We start from the raw sequence: 23,734 nt of genomic DNA, 5'->3' as shown, positions 1-23,734 counted from the left end.
GGGGAGGGGGAGGGGAGGCAAAACTTCCAATGCAGAGCTTTACATGACAGATTTCAAAATTCAACATTATGTAGTTTTTTTCTTTACTTTGTAGTTCCAAGGAAACAGGACTGTGTATGAGGCTTGCTGTTAAGCCCTTTATAGACAGCTCTGCTTTTCTTTGAGCCAATAAAACACTACAAATTTAATGTTACCCAAACACCACCCTTCTCCCCAATCATGAAATAACCTCATCTCTTTTTTTGGTTGATTAGATGCCTCTTGGTTCTCCTAGGGTGTATTATCACTTATGAAAACAAGTCAATAAATCTGTTGTGTTTGACTACATGTTTGTCTTCAGTGGTGTTTATTAGATGGACATTATCATATGTAGATAATATTTTGTTTGACTGAACATACATACACACACACACACACACACACACACACAGCCCGCATGCATATATTCCTGACATTTTGAAAGTAAGTGCAGCGACACCAGCAAGATGACCAACAGGAAGTTCTTAGTGCTCATCCCCACCACTATTAACCAAAACAATGAAGAAACTACTACATTTTGAAAAAAATAACCAAAGAAGAGCTCAGGAGTAAAGCAAAACAATAGCAAACATACTATAGAGCACAGAAATCCAGATGGCTACATTTTCTGTCCCGGAAACACAACATTTTAACCAAGCCAAATAGCCACAGAGGGTACTTGAGCTGAAACAGTGGCAGACTTCCATGGGAAATAAGATCTTGGTTGAGTCAAGCAGTCGCACCCCTCAGGGCCTGAGCTAATGCAAGGTCCCACTTCTGGGTTACTACAGTCTTGGCCTAGCCAAACAGTCATGCCTCCTGACACCTGAGCTAACGCAACACCCTGCCTTCTGAAGAAATAGAATATTGATCATTTCAAACAGCCATGCCTGCAAGGCCTAAGCGGACATGGTGCCTCACCTCCTGGGAAACCAAAACCTTCACTGAGCTGTGCCACCCCACACAAATGGTCAAATGTGTACAGTCCTCTGCCTCCCTGGAACTAGCCACCAGGAATTTGAGCTGCTGAGGTATGCTGCCTCCTAGAGAATGCAGCCATTGCTGCACTACTCTCTGCCTTCCAGGGCCCAAGCCACAGTTGCATCTCAACATTCTTGTATCTTTGCTGCCTCCCTTCACTGAGCCTGGGCTACTTGCACCTCCCTTCACTGAGCCTGGGCTACTGCCATGTCCCATCAACCCAGAGTACAGAGTCATAATTAAATGGTGCCTCATCCCATGAGGTCTGAGTTGGTATTGTGTGCTGTTGACTCCAGGACCTGAATTGCAGATGTATCCTCCTGTTTTCCAGGGCCTGAGCCTCTGAACCACCCATCATTCTCCAGAAGTATGGTGATACTTCACTCTACCCCCAAAAGTCACAGTCATAGCTCCATCCCTGGCTCTTGGGCCTGAGCTGCTGGAGTACTCCAGAGTCACAGACCTCAGCTTTGTAGGTAATCTACATTCACCATGACCTGGAGAGTGAACCAGTGCCCCAAGTCTTAGGTGGAAGTATTCTCATAGACTATGGGTCCAGGACCCTGGCTCTAAAACCACTCTAAGAGGTGGTAGTTCGTATCCCAACACTGTGTGGCCACCTGTGGACTGTGTTAGGCCCAATACTGAAAGAGATCCCCTCAGCTAAGATTCTCTAGTGTGAGGAAAATGAGTAAAAGAGGACACCAAAAGCCCTGTCACTGGGGACCCAAAGAACCAATGCTGTCACCATAGCTGCCACCAACTCCTGAAGCTTAGGGCACTTTGACACCTGCAGTCATCAATGATGTGGATCACAGATGAAGAAGCTGCATGATGCCTGCACCCCTGTGCACAACTGGAACCAGAGCCACCACATCCTGCCCAACTAGCACCCTTGGATCCAACTGCAAGTGAGTCTCTCTCTACAAAATCGAAGCTGTAAAGTTTGAAAGAGGTGATTGCTCCACTAGCTGTATCGACATGACCAGAGGCATCCAAGAAATGTGAAAAGGCAAGAAAATATAAAACCACCAAAGAAATACAATAATTCTCAAGCAACTGGCCTCAATGAAATGGAAATATACAAATTGCCTGAAAAGAAATTCGAATTAACAATCTAAGAAAACTCAGTAAGATACAAGATAATATATATAGGCAATTCAACAAAATCAGAAAAAAATTATATGAATGAGATTCAAAAATAGAAATCATTGAAAATAATTAAACAGAAATCATGAAGCTGAAGAATTCAATGAGTAAAATAAAAAATACAGTAGAACTTCAAAGGAGATTAGATCAAACAGAAAAAAGAATCCAGTAACTTAAAAGGAGGTCATTTAAAATTACCCAGGCAAAGGGAAAAAAGGAAAAAGCAGTGAAAAAATGTGAAGAAAACCTACAGGACCGATGAAACACTATTAATCCAGTAAATTTTTGCATTATGAAAGTTCCAAAAGGAGATAAAACAGAGAAAGGACCAAAAAGCGTGCTTAATGAAATAACTGCTGAAAACTTTCTAGCTCTCGGAGAAGATATAGACATCCAGATCCATGAAGCTCAATGATGACCAATAAGGTTTAAATCTTGTAAGTTCTCACATTATAATCAAATTGATAAAAGTCAATATCAAAGAGAATTTTGAAAGTAGCAAGAAAAAAAGTGAGATTTTTAAATACAAGGGGATTTCTATTATGCTAGCAGAGGATTTTTTAGTAGAAAGTTGCAGGGCAGAGGAGAATGGGATGCTATATAAAAAGAAATTGAAGAAAAAACAAGATTTGCCAGCAAAGAATATTTTACCCAACACGGCCATCTTTTTTTTTCTTTTTTTTGGTCCCAGGGTACGTGTGCAGGTTTGTCACATAGGTAAATGTGTGACATGGTGGTTTGCTGTACCTATCAACCCATCAACTAAGCATTAAGCCCCACATGCATTAGCTATTTTTCCTGATGTTCTCCCTTCCCCCACCCCCTATGCCCACCAACGGAACCCAGTGTGCGTTGTTCCCCTCCCTGTGTCCGTGTTTTCTCACTGTTCAGTTCCCACTTATGAGTGAGAACATGCTGCAGTGTTTGGTTTTCTGTTCCTTCATTAGTTTGCTAAGGATAATGGCTTCCAGCTCTACTCATATCCTGCAAAGGACACGATCTCATTCCCTTTTATGGTTGCTTTGTATTCCACGGTGTATATGTACCACATTGCCTTTATCCAGTATATTATTGATGTGTATTTGGGTTGATTACATGTCTTTGCTATTGTGAATAGTGCTGTAATGAACATAAGCTTGTGTGTGTCTTTAAAATAGAATGATTTACATTCTTTTGGGCGTTTACCGAGTAATAGGATTACTGGGTCAAATGGTATTTCTTGTTCTAGGTCTTTGAGAAATCACCACACTGTCTTTCAAAATGATTGAACTAATTTACGTTCCTGCCAACAGTGTAAAAGCATTCCTATGTCTCTGCAGCATTGCCAGCATCTGTTGTTTCTTGACTTTTTAATAATCACCACTCTGACTGGTGTGAGATGGTATCTCACTGTGGTTTTGGTTTGTAGTTCTCTAATGATCAGCGAAGTTTAGCTTTTTTCCATACATTTGTTGCATAATGTCTTCTTTTGAGAAGTGTCTGTTTGTGCCTTTTGTCCACTTTTTAATGGGGTTTTTTTTTCTTGTAAATTTGTTTAAGTTACTTATGGACACTGGATATTAGACCTTTGTCAGATCGATAGTTGCAAAAATTATCTCCCATTCTGTAGGTTGTCTGTTCACTCTGATGATAGTTTCTTCTGTTGTGCAGAAAGTCTTTAGTTTAACTAGATCCCATTTGTCAATTTTTGCTTTTGTTGCAATTGCTTTTGATATTTTCATCATGATATATTTGCCCATGCCTATGTCCTGAATGGTATTGCCTAGGTTTTCTTCAAGGGTTTTTGTAGTTTTCAGTTTTATAGTTAAGTCTTTAATTAACCTTGAGTTAATATTTGTATAAGGTATAAGAAATGGGTCATCCAAAAACTTCTTAAGCTGACAAGCAACTTCAGCAAAGTCTCAGATTGCAAAATCAATGTGCAAAAATCACCAGCATCCCTATACAACAACAATAGACAGGCAGAGAGCCAAATCATGAATGAACTCCCATTTACAATTGCTACAAAGGGAATAAAGTACCTAGGAATACAGCTAACAAGGGAAGTAAAAGACCCCTTCAAGGAAAACTACAAGCCACTGCTCAAGAAAATCTGTGAGAAGCCAAACAAATGGAAAAACATTCCATGCTCATGGATAGGAAGAATTAATATCATGAAAATTACCATACTGCCCAAAGTAATTTATAGATTCAATGCTATTTCCATCAAATTACCATTGACATTCTTCACATATTTAGAAAAAAAAAACATTTTAAAATTCATATGGAATAAAAAAGAGCCTGTAGGGACAAGATAAAACAAATAAGGTTTTATCTTGTTAAAACACCCGCTTGCTGCAGAGATCAGCCAGAACCAGATGACTCTTTCTAGTTGTTGATTCCTCCTCCTCACAAAGAGCCCACACGGTTCACTCTGCTTAATTGTCACTTTGAGGACAATGTTTCTTCCTTTCTTTCTTTCACACTTCCCTCTTTTCCTTCATTATAGGAAGAAACTTCTCATGTATGAGAAATCACAGTCACTTTTATGAAATAGCTTACGCTGAACATTAGCCCCTCCTTCTCTGGATCCCTTGAATGCTGGAATAGTTGCCAGGCTGTGTTTTCAACTGAGGACTTCCTGTTGCCCAACACTAATGTATCCAGTGGAGATTATAAGAAAGATTAAAAGTCTTGCAAACATATGAATATTTTTTCTTTTCTATCCCAAGCATTTAAGACTTTCTTAGTACTTTTCTTAAGATAATATATGCAAAGGAAGTGATAAGTGGAGGAGGCAGAGGAATATAGTAATGGAGGAAGGAAAACGAGATTTTGCTTACTAGCCTCTAGCTTTTGTTTTCCAGCAATCCAAAGAATAATATCTCACTAAAAAGTTTATGATACGTGCTTCAGAAAGATATATCAAAAGAGAAGGGTTCCTAGAGTACAGGGTATGACAGTTATCATGGAATGGAGGGGAAACATGATAAATAAGAGAAGGACAGATGTCCTCAGGGAATAGAAGATTCCCCTGGTCCTGAAGGAGAGAGTTGTAAAGTGGGAAATGAAAGCTGAGATGCAGATGGGACCTGGGAAACAAAAACTCAGATAGTTGTTTTGGGTCCAAAGAGCTAAGGCCTTCCTATTCTCTAAGGAGGGATCCCTAGAACTAGAAATGCCAGGGAGAGGGTCTTGCCCATGGACCTGCAGGAACAAGAGATATTTTATGGAGAACGTGCACAGAGAGTTGTATATATTGTTAGAGAAACACCAAATGTTATCTCTAACTTCTTTGTTGTCAAACATAAATATCTGTTTTTGATCTCTGCCACAGGAACTAGGGAGCACCTCAGATGAGTGCAGAGCCAGGAGAAGATGCATCAAAATGAGTAGAAAAAGTCGTGGTATTTTACTCGTCCTAGCCTCTCTCACCCTGATACAGTGAGACTGGATCTGGAGAAAACACTTAAGTCCCAGCTTCTCCCTTAGGGAGGCAAAAGGAGTGGGTCATGAGTCCAGCATTCTGGGTTTCTGGGGGGTTGCCCAAGGCACTGGTTTCTGTCTTGCCTGACTCAGAGTGCAGAGTTTGAAGGCCATGTTGGGGGCCTCTGAGAACAAAGGCAAGCACCCTGTTTCCGCACTAGGGAGATTGTAGTACTATAGGCAGACACCAGGGGGAGAAAGAGGTTCCAGGCTCCAGACAGGAAGCAAGCAAACCTCTTTAACTGGGAAATGACACACACAAGCCCAGAAAAAGCTTGAAGGGCCCCTAGAATCTCTAGCTATGCTAACCAATAAAGGTCTTCCAATGTATGAAGCCAGTCTGTAATGACTGGAGGAGGTTGGGTGTATTTTTCAAATGCCTGAATCTTAATAAAAGATCAGAAGGCATACAGAGAAATAGGAAAACAGGGCCCAACCAAAGGAACACAATAAATCTCCAGAAACTAACTTTAAAGAAATAAATATCTATGAGTTACATGATCTCTTATAGATATTTACACACCCATATTCATTGCAGCATTATTCATAATAGTTAAGAGGTGGAAGCAACCTCAATGTGGACCAATGGATGAATAAAGAAAATGTAGTATATACATACAATGAAACTGTAAGCCGCCTTACAAAAGAGGAAATCCTATCACGTGCTACAACATGGATGAAACTCGGGGATCTTGTAACAGCCCAAGGGGTCCACTTTGCCTGCTGCCTAGACAGAACTGCTTTATCAAGAAAGAGGAATTGCAATAGAGAAAGAGTAATTCACGCAGAGCCGGCTGCGTGGGAGACTGGAGTTTTATTATTACTGAAATCAGTCTCCTGGAGCATTTGGGGAGCAGAGTTTTTAAGGATAACTTGGTGGGTGGGGCGAATCCAGTGAGCCAGGGGTGCTGATTGGTCAGAGATGAAATCTTAGGGAGTCGGAGCTGTCTTCTTGCACTAAATCAGTTCCTGGGTGGGGGCTAGAAGATCAGATGAGCCAGTTTATTGATCTGGGTGGTGCCAGCAGATCCATCAAGGGAAGGGTCTGCAAAATATCTCAAGCACTGATTTTACGAGCAGTTTAGGGAGGGTCAGAATCTTGTAGCCTCCAGCTGCATGACTCCTCAACCATAATTTCTAATCCTGTGGCTAATGTTTGTCCTACAAAGGCAATCTAATCCCCAGGCAAGAAGGAGGTCTGCTGTTGATCATCTTTGTTTAAACTATAAACTAAGTTTCTCCCAAAGTTAGTTCAGCCTACCCCGAGGAATGAACAAGGACAGCTTGGAGGTTAGAAGCAAGATAGAGTCAGTTAAGTTAGATCTCTTCCACTGTCTCAGTCATAATTCTGCAAAGGCAGTTTCAATCTCATGCTAAAGAAGCCATCACAAAAGACAAATACTGTATGATTCCTCTTAATAAAGAAGTTATTAAGAAATAATTCCTAGGCAGCTAGAAAAGTTATAGTTTCTCAGTGGAAATTTTCCTGTAATAAGAAGCAACCCCTGGAACCATTTCTTTTCTAACAGAAAAGGCAACTTAAAGAGCCAGGCTGGCAAGCTTTGATGTCCAAATGCTGGTGAGTAGAAACTAGGTCCACCTGAAATGGGCAACGTGGCGATTCCCGCCCTCTTCTCCTTGTCACCACATGTGCCAGTGTGATGGCCACCTCCAGATTACTCACATGTGTTCAGGACATCATGGTGACCCACATTTGCATATTAAAGGGCTAAGGTGAAAGGGCAACATGAATGACACCCCTGGTCAAACCAATCCCCTGGGCCCTATGCAAATCAGACACCACCTCTTCCAGCCTCCAATATAACCAACTACTTTTCTGTTCCACACAGGGTTTCTCTTTGTTCGGAGACCCCCTCCCTCTGTCTCTGCATGCGGGAGCTGTTTTCTTCTTTCTCTCTTCTTTCTTGCCTATTACATTATCTGCTCCTTAAAACCACTCCATGTGTCTCCATGTCGTTTATCCAAACAGCACGAGACCAAGGACCCTGGTATTCCTGTATCACTCTCATTTGAAGTATCCAAAGTAGACATAGAATGAATATGGAACAGAAAGTAGGATGGTGGTTACCAGGGACTAGGAACAGGAAGGAGAGGGGTAGTTGTTCAATGGGTGTACAATTTCAGTTTTGCAAGATGAAAAAGTTCTAGAGATTTATTACACAGCAATGTGAACATAAGTAATACTACTGATCTGTACACTAAAAAGTGGTCAAGATAATGAATTATATGTGTTTTTTTTTTTTTTTTTTTTGAGACGGAGTCTGGCTCTGTTGCCCAGGCTGGAGTGCAGTGGCCGGATCTCAGCTCACTGCAAGCCCCGCCTCCCGGGTTCACGCCATTCTCCTGCCTCAGCCTCCCGAGTAGCTGGGACTACAGGCGCCCGCCACCTCGCCCGGCTAATTTTTTTTGTATTTTAGTAGAGACGGGGTTTCACAGTGTTAGCCAGGATGGTCTCGATCTCCTGAACTCATGATCCGCCCGTCTCGGCCTCCCAAAGTGCTGGGATTACAGGCTTGAGCCACCGCGCCCGGCCGAATTATACGTGTTTTATACAACAATTTAACATTTTAAAAATAAAAATTAAAAATTGATTTAAAGAGAATATTGCTTTGTTTCTTGCACACCTGCCTTTACACAGAAGACACAAAACCCTTTTGCTCCTAGGTCAGTGGTTCTCAACATGGATGTGAGGAGATTTTGTTCTCCCTCCATCAAGAGACATTTGACAATATCTGATGATGTTTCTTGTTCTTACGCATAGGGTGGGGTTGTGCTGGCATAGGCCAAGGATTCCAGTAAGCATCCTACAGGGCCCAGGATAGTCGCCTACCACAAAGAATTACCCCGTCCAAAATGGCATTAGTAGCTTATTTGAGAAACCTGTCCTAGCTTATTAATCAGAATGTGTTATTGATAAATAATATTATTAATCAGAATGTGTTATTGATATATAACTTCTCCCTTCTAGTTAGGTTGGTGGAGCTCAGACTCTGGAAAAAACTGGGAATGTAAAAGACTGAATGAGTGTAGCTGAAAGACAAGAGGAGTCTTGTTTGGAACTTACTGAAGCCAAAATGGAAAAAAAGGAAGGTTGGGGGAGGAAAGACAGTCAAAAGACCACTTTTAGGTCAAATTCTGTAGGGTTCTGTGCTAAGCACCTTACACCTGTTGTTTCACATAATCCTTAAAACTCAGAAATCATTTTGAATTAAATAGCACAGACTGGAGAGGGAGTCTTTGCTTGGGTAGGCAACTTTAACTGGTTTATCAGCACATTCCCCGGAAGGGAAAGGGGGTATGATTGCTCCTGAAGAGAGACCAAAAGAGCTTTTAATCAAAGCTCAGGAGGAGAGCTGCATTTCACTGTTTCACAGATGCTGTGAGGGTGGCAAAGATGCAGGGCACCCACCAGAAACACAGCCGGCACTCTGTGAAAGGGGAAGGGGCACCAGGAGCGCGGGTGAGCGAGGTTGGAGGTGATTCTGCCCCTTCCCCAGGCTTTCTGGGTGAGTCCATTCCCCCTCTCAGACTCACTGTTAGAACTCAAGGCAAGCCAATTACATTTCGTAATGTCTGTGTCATTCTGATGCTGAGAACGAATCCAGCCTTCTGAATGGTGTTTCTTAACTCCTTTCTTCAACAGAAGAGTTAATGTGTGGAATGAAGTGCAGAACCCATGGCCCTCTGAGGTGACGGTGATGGTTCAGGTTGTGTTTCTGGGTTCATTCTGGCAGCTCCTCCAAGGAAAGGAGGAAGGAAGCTCGCAGGGTGGGGCTTTGCCATCGCCCTGGCTGGCTCTGGTTTCCTTGCCTGATACATTGAGGTCAGCTTCAAAAGAATGCCCAGCCAAGGGTTTGAAGGGCACAGTGGCTCTGTCCTCACAAAACCAGCCTGCATATGAGTTTGCTGAATTCATTTAGGTCCTGCTGAATCTTTCCCATTTGTTCCTTCTCCATTTCAATATTTCAATACTTCCCTAGAGGGGCCCAACCTTCCTGGAGGGCAAAGATGTTGCTAGAGAAAGAAAGCAGCCAGAGGAAGAAGATGACTTTAGAGTAGGCAGCAGTTGGGCAATGATGTTGAAAGGCTGCTTTCAACCTGCCAAGAGCTTGGGGAATTAGAAAAAGAAAAAGAAAAACTAAACTAAAAAAACAAACAAACAAAAAAATTTTTAGGAAAGCTTTTTCTGTGTTCTATATCACTATTATTAGCTGTATATTACTATATATTATTACATTATTAGCTATGTATTAGCTATATATTAAATGTTAATTGAAAGCAATATTGTCATTATTGCTGTGATTATTATGGTTACTTATATATGATGGAATATTGTTATTTCTCTATGTTATGATGACTAGCAATATTACTTTTATTAGTTACATATGATTGAAAGTTTCAAAGCAGCATAGGCTTTTTATAAGCATTTTTGCTCATGTTTATGACAATTCTCCAGTGTTGGTATTGCTCCTCTATTTAACACATTAGAAAAATGAGGCTCCAAGAACAGACTGGACGAATAACAGGGCACTTGTAAGTCTCAAACTGGCAATTCACACATAAAGCTCTGTGACGCCTGAACTCTCAGTCATAAGTTGGTTCTTTTTGTGATTTTCCTGAAGTTGCTAGAAGTTTATAGAAAAGGAAGTGCAGGCATATTTCACAAATTTAGAACCTGTAAGTTGCACATCCTGTATGGCTGCAAACACTGGAGTAAGAAAGGGCTGATGACTTTCAGAAGATGAAGGTATGTAGAAATCATTGATGGGACTATCTGAGAACCCAGACAGACTCTAGCTCCCTCCTGGGAGTTTCTGAGGACTCAGCTGGAACCAATGGCCACAGGTAGATAATGCTGAAAGTCTTTTCTCATCTCACCGTTCCCTTGCTGTGATGTCATTAGAGGAGTAATTTGACTTGAAACTCATTGACAGCAGTTAAGAGACACTAGAGCACTTTGGAAATAGAGTGGGCAAATGGGAGGAGTATCTGGTTTTAACTCTGTTTCTTCTGAATTCTAACTGCATGATCTTTGTGAGTCACTTACCTAAGACTGTGTAATTAATGGGAGCAGAGGTCTTGTCTCTTCAAATGTTCTTAGGCCATTTGCACACTGGGCAGTCTGTGGGCTGAGAATGGTGCAGTGAAAAGAGATCCAAGCTGAGCTCAGCAACAAATACCACAGCCAATGTGGTCTTAATGCTAACCGGAGGAGGATCCAGGATGCGAGCCTATGTGTTATGACTCCAAGACTTGTTTTCATACCTCTACATGTAGCTGCTTCTCCAACCTGAGTAAACTCAGACACGGGCTGGCATTGCCAGGTGGGAAGGTAGGAAGTACCACTACATGTAGCTGCTTCTCCAACCTAAGTAAACTCAGACACGGGCTGGCATTGCCAGGTGGGAAGGCAGGAAGAAGTGGAATGATCTAGAGATTTATGCGGAGGCTTCAGATTCAAGGAAAGTTGAGATCCAAAACTGGCTTTACAACTTCCCAGCCGTGTGAACAGGGTTGAACAATAAGGATAACTGCAAATATTTCTTCAGCATTAATTCTATGCCACACATATATGCAGCATGTATATTACTTGCATTCATAACTCAAACTTTATTTTCAGTGTTCTTATTTATTACATGTTTTTGCTAACTTACTAACATGCAGAGCTGTGGTAAGGATTAAAACCACTGCATAAGAACTAAGAGCATGTCTAGTAAAATATGATAAACATATTTAAGATGAATGCTAATAGACAAAAAAAAAATGAGCAGAGTGCAGTTGTCTAAAAAATTCATCAAATAAATGGCAATACAGTTGTTGTCAGTAGGACTGGGCAAAGAGACATTGCTGCATATTGCAAATTTTGTGTGACCCTTTGCCTCTGGGCATTGGGGCCTCTCAAGATTCACGTTGCTGCCACCATGTGATGTGTTTATTATCTATAATGGACTGTGTCAAACATTATGGAAAAATCCTCAGGAAACCAAGGTTGTGTAGTTTTCACTGTTCCATACTACCAGTTTCTTTCTCTAACAGACAGGCCAAGTCTGGACTAACTGGCAGAAACTGACTTACCAGTTTTGCAGCCAGAACCTGGGAGCTCTGTACTTTTTAAGAGCTGAATCTACTTTTTCTTCCATAGTTGGCAACACCATCATGATATCACAACCTGTTCCCAATGAGACCGTGATAGTGCTCCCATCAAATGTCATCAACTTCTCCCAAGCAGAGAAACCCGAACTCACCAACCAGGGGCAGGGTAGCCTGAAGACACGTCTACAGGCAGAAGTCAAAGTTATTGGGGTAAATCTAATTCAGAACATGTTGGAGAGGGGTTGGGGGAAGCGGGAAGAGATGATGTATGTCTTGGGACTGGTCATCTGTCCTGAGTGTGGAGACCCTTAAGTTTTACCAGAGGGACTTTGGAGTAGAAGCCATTTGGAGAAAACTGTCCCAGAACTTTTCCACAAGAGGTTGTCTTAGAAATGTTTTTTCCCTTATTCTGAAGATGAGGAACTGATTTTCTGTTGTTGTCTTTGTCTTGTTGCAGTACAGTGCTTCTCTATATTTTCTTTTACAAAAGTAATGGTGGTAAATAATTATACATTGTATATACATTTTTCTGTATTTCACAACTGCATGCTTAATAATCCACACTGATTCTTTGCAAGGAATTTTTCCCTTACTGTAAACTACAGAAAAAATCTACTTTCTCTCCCTCTTTTCTCCTTACCTTTTTGAGAATGGAAATGATATTCACCTTTTGTTTGTCTGTTTCTCCTCTCATCCAGAGTTTATTAAAGAAGCTGTATTGCATGAAGGGAGGAGAGAAAGAAGGGATCTATCTTGGATTGGGAGGGAAACGCAGAGTTTTGGTTTCTAGAATTGCCTCTGCACTTATGTGATCGGAGGTGAGGCACTCCGTTTGACTGGATTTCAGGGCCTGGTGGGACTGGTTTCCTTGCCTCATGTACAATCACATGGGTTTCTGTGAGGCTCATGTGACATAAGGTCTAGAAAACTTCTTAGTAAATGATAATAGAGCTGTGAATCTCTGAGGTGGACGTCCAGGAGGGAAACTACCTCCTAAGACAGAGCTTCCGTTAGACGTGAGAGCATGCAGTATTTGGTTTCTGTCCCTGTTAGTTTGCTAAGGGTGATGGCTTCTGAATGATGAGAACACACAGACACGTAGAAGGGGACAATGCACACTGGGGCCTTTCGGGGGGTGGAGGATGGGAGGAGGGAGAGGATCAGGAAAAATAACCAATGGGTACTAGGCTTAATACCTGGGTGATGAAATAATCTGTACAACAAACCCCCATGACACAAGTTTACCTATGTAACAAACCTGCACTTTTACCCTTGAACTTAAAATAAAAGTTAAAAATAAAAAATAGAGCTTCCAGAACTTCAGCTTTTGGTTTGTGAACTGCAGTTTCCAAGGAGGTGACCAGAGGGGCAAACTCCATGGCCAGTGGAGTCTGGGAGATGAGGGGAGGGACTTCTGCACCGCCAATCCTGCAGAGAAAGTGAGGGCTTCCAGGTGCCCCCCGTTCTCAGAGAGGTAGAAAGAGAGTTACCAGTCATGGACTCAGAAGTCCTGAGAACTGGGAAAGCAAATCCCAGCAGCTGCTCTGAGCTGGAAGCAGGCACCGTGAGCAGACCAGGGCCTGAGAGGCAGAAATGCAGACACCTTCCTGAGCACCTGCCAGACACCGAGACTGTGGCTTCTGTGGCAGAGCCGCACACCCTCCGGGGTGTCTTTTCATGTTTCTCACTCCAGAGTTTCCACAGGGTTTGTATCCTCACTGGGATCCTGCAGAAGGCGATAATGCGTTAGCGCCATGGGAGAGGCAAAAAAAGTCCTGTTTTTTTGTTTGTTGTTTGTTTGTTTGTTTTTGACATGGAGTCTCACTCTGTCACCCAGTCTGGAGTGCAATGCCACAATCTCAGCTCACTGCAACCTCCGTCTCCCGGTTCAAGCGATTCTCCTGTCTCAGCCTCCAGAGTAGCTGAGATTATAGGTGCACACCACCACGCCCGGCTGATTTTTGTATTTTTAGTAGAGACGGGGTTTCACCGTGTTGGCCAGGCTGGTCTCGAACTCCTGACCTCAGGTGATCCACCCACCTTGGCCTCCCAAAGTGCTGGGATTACAGGCGTGAGCCACTGTGCCCAGCCTGGCCATGTCTTTACAAATGCTGGTTTTAATCCTCAATCTTCCTTTCTCTTTCCACAGACTATCCAGATCTTGTGTGGTGTGAAGGTATTGAGCTTGGGAATCATTTTGGCATCTGCTTCCTTCTCTCCAAATTTTACCCAAGTGATTTCTATGCTGTTGAAGTCTGCTTACCCATTCATAGCACCCTTGTTGGTGAGTAGTTTCTGAGGAGGGAAGCATGGGGCAAAGAGGGGAGGGAGATGTCAATAGCGTAAACTCTACACCTGCCACCTTGCTATGTTTGATCTGCCGGGAGCAAGGAGTCAATGGTGAAACTTGTTCTCTTGTGTGTGTAGTTCAGGGAGGATTGAGTGGGGTAGGATGGCAGGGCGTTCCTGATTTTAGATCAATTTCTTATCAGACTCAAATATGCATTTCTTTTGAAGATCATCTTATTTTTCACCTTATCATCTTGAGCTATGATGAAGCTAGTGACTTCTCTCCGGGTTTAGGCAAAACATTCATGAATTAGGATAAAGTTGGGAAGGAACTTTTTATATTAAAAAAAAAGCATCAATGGAAAACATCACACACTCACAGAGAAACCACACAGATGCTTGTGGGACCATGGAGGAAGGGGAACTGACACCTCTGAGCATTTTGAAAATGCTTTTACTGCATTGACGGATTCCCAGGGAAGGCTGAGCAGATGTCTGTGTCCCAGTGATGGTCTGGAAATTCCTCTGAAATAGCTGCAGCTCTGGGGTTTCAAAACGACTTAGTAGTCCTTTTCTCAAAGAACTGCTTTCTCTTAGATTGAGGCTTTCTCATAATTAAGCTTCTCCTTAAAAGATGTTTTTTCCTTCAACTTCCTGCACCTCAGTACCCGTCATTAGCCCTTGTTTTACATTTGTTTATTTGATGCATCAGGAAGTTCACCTGTTTGTCTATCATATCCATTTGTCTTCTTTTATTAACAGAAGTTTCATTTGGATTTGGATCTCACCAGTTTTCCACAAATGACATTTTTCTATGTCAAGATCCATGCAAGGCTACTACATTACACTGCATTACATTTGGTCATGATGTCTCAGGCTCCTCTAGACTTTCTCAGATTTTCCTTTTGCTTGAGGACTTTGGTAGTTTGAAGTAGTACTGGCTGCGATTTTTACAGAATGTTCCTGAATTGGGGTTTGTCTGATATTTTTCTGATGTTTAGAAAATGGTGCTTTACCTCTGCTGTCCTCAGCCAAAAATTCACCCAAGTCTAAACATCAGAAAAATATCAGCGTGTTGTCACTGACACAATTTACCTTGATCATGGAGCTTTACTGAAGCCAAAATGGGGAAGAAAGGAAGGTTGTGGGAGGAAAGACAGTCAACAGACCACTGTTGGTTTCTCCTCTGTAAAGGTTCCTCCTTTGTAAAGTTACTACTACTAACTACTAAAGTTACTATTGCTTTCTCCGCTGTAAAGTTACTACTTCTTTCCTTCCTCTTTCTATAACCTATTCTTTAAAGGCAAGTCACTAAGCACAGTCCACCTTTGAAGAGGCATCTAGTCCATATTTTATAGACTTGGCATTTGTCTATATAGACAAGTAACTAAATGCCTGGGTTACAAGAATCACAATTTTGCTTTGGTGCTTGTTGCCCTTTCTTCTAACTGTCAAAGAATTTTCTGTTCCTTAAAGGCTCTAAATCTGTAGATCATGAATACTCTAGAGGATGAAAAAAAATTTCTTTCATTTTGTAAACACAACCTTGAAAGTTTCTGCCATCCATTCTTGTCTTTCCTTCTGTTCTCCTTGACCATTTTACCTTAGCCTGGGGAGCCAGCAATGTAAGATCCACGTCTCTGACCTCCCATATCTGTTAGCTTTTCCCGTCTTTTATTTTCTTTTAAAGAAGACCTAGTAACAACACTTTTCTGCTCTTCCAAAAAATTGAAGAGGAGGGAATACTTCCAAACTCATTTTATGAGGCCAGCATTACCTTGATATCAAAGCCAGATAAAAACATTACAAGAAATCTACAGGTTAATATCCCTAATGAACATTGATGCAAAAATCTTCAACAAGATCCTAGCAAACTGAATTCAACCACATATTAAAAGGATCATTCACCATGATCAAGTGAGATTTATATCAGAAATACAAGGATGGTTCAACATATGTAATCAAATGTGATGCATCACATCAATATAACGATGGACATAAACCACATGATTCTCTCCAATTCTTTTCTCTTTCCATACCATTGTTTTCATGTCCTTCTCTGAAGAACATCTTAAACCAAAATTTTCTCATTTCATTAAGAAAACAAATATTATTTCCTGGCTGTTAAGATCCTCATTTTGTTTATTTGGATATATTTCTGCTATCTTTTTTTTTCTGTTGCTATCTGAAAACTATGGGGGCAAACAGGATAAATCTATGTCTTTAAATGGATATTACCTCATTGATCATTTGTTCCCCAGGGTTTTTCCCATGAGTTTTCTATAAATATTATGGTAGTAACATCGCAATTACTCTCTACATGGAAACTGACCTCATCATTTTCTCTTTTATCTTAGTTTGTCATCTCTGGCTCTCTATCAATTATCACAGAGAAAAGGTTAACCAAGCTTTTGGTGAGTATAAGAACTATAACCCACAACCCAATGGATCAAAATGAAACTTAGACAGAACTCGTTAAGGTCAGTCTTTCTACTTTGAAAAGTTGAAAACTCAGTTCCAGAGCAATCAGTTGTTAGAGTTAGGAGTCAGGCCTGGAACCTCTGTGTCCTTGTTCAGAGCACATTTCTCCAATTATTGCATCCTACATCAAAGTCTGCATTCAAGGAATTATAATATCCCTTCAGCCAGTGTCTAAGAATCTATCACAGAAAAATTGTGTTTATTTATGATGCTCTTTTGGTGACAATTGGACTTCAAATTTAGGTTTTCAATGGCAAGGGAGCTGACAGTGTTACAAAGAGGCCTATTTGTTGAGGTTCACTGTTTAAGCCCAGGTGTTACCACCCTTGAAAAAAACGAGTCAACGTGCTGTTTATGTGCAGTACTATCTCTCATTCTTTCATCTATCTCACCAGAAAGATAATACTTTTATTTTGTTTGAGTATAAATTCTTGCACCCTAAAAGTTGTCCTTAGTCATTTGTATTGGCTAAGAAAAAAAAAAAGCTTTGCCTGCCTTTATCCCTTATTCCAGCGAAAACTAGAGTTGGAAGTGGCAGGGAGAGAAAAGCTGGATTATAACAAGACGTGTTTCTTGTCTGTAAAGTTTCATTAAGTCTTCACTCAATCCTATATCCCTCAAAGGACTGATGTTGGAGATTATGTGAGAGAATGTCATATCATTTAATTGCACAGAAACTCAATTTGGAAGCTCTGGCTACAAAAATCTCCCAAAGCCAATGAGGAAGTCAGAGAGAATGCCCAGAAAAATGCCAGTTCTTTCTTTCCCTCGTTGGTATTTAATTATTATTTGGAACCCTCAGTTACGATCCAGACCACTAGATCTGTGCTGTGCAATATAACTGTCTATGATGGAAATGAAATGTAACTTTCTATGATGATGGAAATGCACTACAGCTGCACTGTACAACATGGCAGTCACATGTGGCTATCGACGATGTGAAATATGGATAGTGCAACTGAATTTTAAATTTTAATTAATTTTACTTCAAATATAGGTTGCCCATGTGGCTACTGGCAACCATACTGAATAGCCTCGTACAAGAGTAATGTTTTCAAACTTTTAGGAGGAAATAGATGGGCCTCTTACTCCAGAGAACAATCCCACAGTGAACATGCAGGAAGCTCAAGGATGCAGGATGTGGTCTCGGGGTGGGCTCACACTCACCAGAAACATTGAGGCCTTAGTGAGTTCTACTCTTGTCACACATTGTACCAGCCCTTTCTGAGATTGAGGAAGAGTGCCATCTCAAGACAAATCTAGCTTATTCTAAGAAATATATACTCTAGGCATCAAGACTACTATTGGCTACTAGGAGGCCCAAGAGTATAGAGTCAGTCATTACGTTGGGAAATTGGGGCCCCAGAGCATCAACTGGTGAGTTCCTAAAAGAAGAAGTGCCCATATGGGATTAAATAACTCTCTACTGTACGGCTGTGGGGTGTGCCCTGGAGCCTGCCTACCTGTAACTATAGCTTTCAGAAGGCTCTTAGCTCAATTCTCTTTTCTGTGTGAGTTGGAGTAAAGGAAGTCACTTCTGAGGTCAGTTTATTTACTCCCTTCGTTTCATAAATGTAGAAATGAGAACCAGAGTGGGAACTAAAACCAAGAAACTGAGTACCCAAGGGAACAAGCTGGGTCAAGTCTATATTGTGACCTCAATTTTCTGACATACAATCTAGACCTTTTTCCTGTACTTCCCACTGCCTCCCACACATTACACCATCCTTGGGCCTGTACCTAGACCTCTGCCCACAACCACCCCATACTGCGCTCAATGTGGCCAATCATATGCCTGCCCAGGTTCCAGGGCCTGCCTGAGACTCAGAACCATCCCCTCACTCATCCTTAAGAGGTATGCTTTTGAGAGAGGCAATGGGCATTCAAGAGTGAGCTATTAGGTTGGTGCAAATATAACTGCAGTTTTGCCATTGAAAGTAGTGGCAAAAACCGAAATTACTTTTGCACCATGCTAATACACCATCCACCTTTTCTGTATGGTTGATGCTTGCACGAGGGATTTCTGAGTTGGCCAAGAGAGAAACTGCATCTGGTACATTGCCACCTTTGCTTTTGGTCACACTCATAGTAATTTTCCAGGCAAGCCTAGTGGAGGCCCTGCTATCTGTCCCAGGGAAAGAATTTAGGAGAGTAACATTCTCTACCACACCACTGAGGTCCTGTTTAAGGGGAACCAGTTCATATATTCATTCATTCAGCCAAGTTTTACGTTGCAGATTCTGAGATTTTTGCTGGGCAATGGAGAGGCATACAGCAAGAAACGATCCTTCCCAGCCTTCCTGAGGGAGACAGATAAGGGAATAACTTGCAATGTAATGGCAAAAAGGGGTAAGAGAAATTCGCAGCTCATTGGGAATGATCCTTAACCAGCATGTCTCTTTCAGGTGCATAGCAGCCTGGCTGGAAGCATTCTGAGTGCTCTGTCGGCCCTGGTGGGTTTCATTCTCCTGTCTGTCAACCTGGCTGCATTAAATCCCGCCTCACTGCAGTGTGAGTTGGACAAAAGGAATATACCAACCAGACTTCTTCTTTCTTATGATGATTATAATTTGCCTTACACCACGGACTGCTACAAAGCCAAAGCCAGTCTGGCTGTAAGCATTTTTTAGATGGGGTGTTCTAATTTTATGGGGTTTCTGAAAGCCTTGATTTCTTATTATTCCTTCCTTTGAAAATCTCTCTGTTAATTCTGGTTTGGACATATGGAGGAAGGCCAAGGTTATGTAAATCAAAGGGGGACTGCATGGATGAGATTAAGGGGATTACATACTAATAGAGTGGAATTGAAAATGTCAAATAAGGTTGATGATGAAAAACTAAAACTTATTGTTTGTAGAGTTTCTTAATTATTAAACTAATCTAATTTTGGAGGCATAAATTACAAGTTTGTCAAACTGAGAATGTTGGTACATAGAGTGGTGAATTCAGATTGGCAAACAGAGCAGAAAGACCCGGGTGATCGGAAAATGCCAACAAGGAAACGTGGTATGTGTGTGTGGTAGGGGGTCAGTTTGGTCTAAAAAGACATCAGACTAAAGACAAAGAAACAGAATAGGAAATAGGGGGTTAGATGGTAAGGGCTTCTCCTTCTAATGATTACAATAATAAATAATACTAATCAGGTGAGACAGTAACATTATTATTGCTTTTTGTTATAGCTGAAAGAAGTATGATACATTAAATCAGGAGATAAGAAATACAGGGAGTCATGGGGACAGGAGATCGAGACCATTCTGGCTAACACGGTGAAACCCCATCTCTACTAAAAATACAAAAAATTAGCCGGGCGAGGTAGCGGGCGCCTGTGGTCCCAGCTACTCGGGAGGCTGAGGGAGAATGGCGTGAACCCGGGAGGCGGAGCTTGCAGTGAGCCGAAATTGCACCATCACACCCCTGCCTGGGCGACAGAGCGAGACTCCATCTCAAAAAAAAAAAAAAAAAGAAAGAAAGAAATACAGGGAGATGGAGAGTGTAACTGATAATTATTGCAGGAGAATTCTCTCTTTGGAAGAAGAAAAACAATTAAGTTTGGCTAACAGAAATAGTATGTCTGAAGTTGAAAGATTAAGGGGTATGTGCATGGTCAGCAATACACTGAGAGGAAAACAGGCAACATAAAAGTAAAGAAGTTGCAGAATATTTATTGTCCTGCAATCATAAAAATGAGATTAACCAAGAATTCAGCTGGAAGATGGACACACAGAAAGGCCTGGTCAAAGTCATGCTTGTACAGCACCCATTATAAAGTAGGCCTTCCTCAAGGTAATCGTATAATAAGGAAAAAGTGCATGCAAATGAGGCTGACAGTAGTTGGCACAAATTAACACCGGGCACAGCCATTCCACCTTGGGAAAAATTCTGGAGAGAAATTTGAGAGAAATTTGGTAGTGATAAAGATGATGGGATGATTTTACATTGAAAACAAGAGAGCTTCTGTTGAGCTTGCTTGCTGGAACTATTTCTAAGGTAATGGACACAAGGTGTATCTTCTCTTAAACTGTGTGTAAATACCACAAAACAAAAGTTCATGTGATCAAATTATCTGACTTTATTATCAGATGGCCAGTTCTACACAAAGAATGTCTCAGGACAGAAATGGTAGAACCCCTCCTTGTGAGTTGATGTTGGTGATTAGCAACTCTGACAGTTTACTACCTTCACGGTTTTTTTCCAAGTCTTAAAGCCACCAAATAAATAAATAAATAAAATAAAAAATAAACAACAATAAAAATAAAAAACATCCAAAGGGGTTCAGAGACATAGACAGGGATGTCAATACTGAATTTCACAAAGGGCTTACACAGCCAAAACCTCCTTGATCCTCACAAATCTCTGAGAAATAAATGTTAGTAGGCATGTTTGATACATGAGAAAACAGGAGCCAGAGAAAGAGAGAGACTTGTCCAGGTTTACACAGCTACTCAACAGTAAAGGTGAGACTAGAACGGAGCTGCTGATTCTCAGTCCTGGTAGTTATTACACCACTCTGCTCTCTTACTGAGTGAACAATGTCATCAGAACTATCTACGTCTCAAAGAAGTAAGACACAAGAGGATGGAGTGGATTAGTTGATTTAGTTACTACTCATCTTCCCTTCTCAAGCAAATGAATGAGTGAAGGAGTTGAATTAAGACATTTGTGAGGAGGAGCAGTTTTGTTTTCCTGATGGTGTCGTTACTTCATTCTCTAACGGTTGAGGTGGTCTTCTTCTCTGTGGTCACCTCTCAGCTAGGCGTGAAAGCTTCGGCTGACCCAAGCACCACCGATATTTTATTTCTTGACTTTCAGGGAACTCTGTCTCTGATGCTGATTTGCACTCTGCTGGAATTCTGCCTAGCTGTGCTCACTGCTGTGCTGCGGTGGAAACAGACTCTCTGACTTCCCTGGGTGAGTGCGCTGGCCAGCCTGGCTTAATCTTGCCTAGTGTATCTTATCTCTGCACTGTGTTGAGTACGTCACCAAGAGTGGCAGAAGGAACAATCAGCCAGTCATGAGATACACATGGGAGGTCGTTTAAATGGTGATGGAAGACAGAGAAGAAAAGCAGATGGCAATTGAGTAGCTGACAAGCTGAGAGTTCACTGGATATGAAAATAGTTCAAATGAGAAATCAACTGGTTCAATCTTCCCATTTTGTCAATGAAGGGAATGAGACTCTGGGAAGTTAAATGACTTGCCTGGCATTATGCTATGAGTTTGTGCCTGTGCTGAGGACACTAGAACCGGGCTTGCCTCCCTTCTAAGCAGAAACAATTTCTGCCACAACCCCTAGTCTCTTTAATAGTATTGACTTGGTAAAGGGCCTTTACACATGTGACTGGATCCAGTGAATGTCTTATGCTCTGCTTTTCCTTCTGGTGATTTTAAAATTCTTTTTCCTTTTAAAAGACATATTAAAAATGTACTGTTGAATCAAATTCCAAGAGATACCACCCCTACGGACTTATGGCTTTTTTTAACTGAATTTGAAAGCCTTGATTTATCCAGAATTTTATTATAGAGAATAGAATGAAGACTAGACTGATAAATTGCAATTATTTGAAGAACCTGGTGATATGCTCTATATCTTGCATTAGCTAAGAATTCTATGTATACAGTTGGAAAAATGGCATATATACATCTATCTTGAACCTGAGTAAAGTCTGAAGACCTAACATACTTTGTTTCTTCTAGAGTGTGCTTTTCCTGCCTCACAGTTACTCCTGTCCCCAAAGATGACTCATGATGCTGGATATGAAGAGCTATTGACTTCTTGGGAAAAAAAGGGAGAAATATTAATTGGAAAGTTGATCTTTATGATAACATGGAAAACCTAACCATTATAAAAAAGTGAACTTGAGTTTCCTAAATGTAAGCATTTAAAGTAATGAATATTTGTTTTAAAAAAGTATTTCACTGTCATTTATGATATGTGTTCATTGGGGATCTCTTGGTTTGCCTGATATTGACTTCAGCAAAAGCACGGGGCTGTAAATTACCATTTACTAGGCTAGCCAAATAGTCTTAGACATGTCCCAGAAAACTAGGCAGAATGATGATTCAATGGATCATGGTGAAGCAAAGGATACAGCTTTTTCTTATACCCCTCAATTGTCAACAGGAGTTAACTGATTTGCTGTGGTGCGCAGACTCTTTTGTCACAGGTGCTACTGATTTATCCCATGTATTTTACTCGTTAGTGCATAAAGGCAAACCCCATAATGAAGTCTCAGAGTGTTTGAAGGTAGCTGGCTTCAAAATAAAATCTTTGAGTGCATATTTTATTTTAATACTTATTTTGTTGTGTTTTCCTTTAAACACAGAATAAATCAACAATGACAGACATAAACCCAAATTTTAACTCAATTTTCTCCTCACCAATATTCAAACAAAACTAGTGAGTGAACAAATGCTAACCAGGAATACTTATCTGTTATGAAGAGACAACCAGTTCATACTTATTTCCTTATTTCAAAATAAGAAAGACTAATTGTTCGAGTATAAATGTTAAGCCTCACCTCGCTCATGCACGCACACACACACGTGTAAAAAAGTATTTCAGTTTTACATGAGCTCCATCTCTTTGAAAGATGTTGTCATATTTCCCTTGCTCTGACCCTGTATAGCAGGGGTCATACTTCATGCTCAGTGTATCAGATATCCTGATACTCAGAGAGTTTCTCTGCTCTTTTTTTCCAGTCTCAAATGGAACTGTCAGTTGCTTTGATTTTAGCTTTATCTTTAAATTCTGATTCATTATGTCTTCTCCCTGTCCTTTGCACCCCCCCACTGACACACACCATTTCTTTCATTTATTTGCCTATTGTGGACATTCAACTTTTATTGATACTTATTGGATACCAGACACTATGCTTGATGCCAGGGCTACCAAAGTGAATAAGATACATGATTAGGCTTCAAGATATTTATAGGCAAATAAGGAAAACAGAGATGACAATGAAATTAAGGATATATACAGGACATTAACTGTTACATTAGCACAGAATAAAGAATATCATCTTCTGCCTAAAAGAATGTAAACAGGTGTGTGTGTGAGAGAGAAAGAGAGAGAGAGGGAGAGAAAGAGAAAAGACAGAATGTCCTTCCTTTGAAAATCCACCTCCCCACTATTAATCACATGGTGCCACCTTCTGCCAAGGAGAGGACCACTGAAGCATTGTCATTTGTCTGGGATAATACCAGAGGTTCATTGTCTCATGCCAAGAAAATTGAAGAC

The 23,734-nt window shown here is 41.0% G+C and overlaps 1 protein-coding gene across 3 annotated transcripts; it reads left to right on the top strand.

The window, feature by feature from the left end:
- The first annotated feature begins 10,247 nt into the window (after positions 1–10,247).
- On the top strand, positions 10,248–22,405 carry MS4A6E (membrane spanning 4-domains A6E). 3 transcript variants are annotated; one of them, XM_025357126.1, is made up of 7 exons: positions 10,248–10,311; positions 11,777–11,937; positions 13,877–14,011; positions 16,374–16,430; positions 18,903–19,112; positions 21,307–21,405; positions 22,215–22,405. In XM_025357126.1, the coding sequence occupies exons 2-6, from the start codon at positions 11,791–11,793 to the stop codon at positions 21,394–21,396; spliced, it is 639 nt and encodes a 212-aa protein (XP_025212911.1). In that variant the 5' UTR covers positions 10,248–10,311; positions 11,777–11,790; the 3' UTR covers positions 21,397–21,405; positions 22,215–22,405. The 3 variants fall into 3 exon arrangements, with proteins under 3 accessions (XP_025212911.1, XP_025212909.1, XP_025212908.1); XM_025357123.1 differs by lacking the exons at positions 10,248–10,311; positions 22,215–22,405 and having other exon boundaries at positions 11,791–11,937; positions 18,903–19,008; positions 21,307–21,935; XM_025357124.1 differs by lacking the exons at positions 10,248–10,311; positions 13,877–14,011; positions 16,374–16,430 and having other exon boundaries at positions 11,722–11,937.
- The last annotated feature ends 1,329 nt before the right edge of the window (positions 22,406–23,734 follow it).

The sequence above is a fragment of the Theropithecus gelada genome, chromosome 14, assembly GCF_003255815.1.
Source record: "Theropithecus gelada isolate Dixy chromosome 14, Tgel_1.0, whole genome shotgun sequence".
NCBI classification, from domain to species: domain Eukaryota; kingdom Metazoa; phylum Chordata; class Mammalia; order Primates; family Cercopithecidae; genus Theropithecus; species Theropithecus gelada.
The sequence above is the reverse complement of the archived record's forward strand: the minus strand, read 5'-3'. Positions and strand labels throughout refer to the sequence as shown.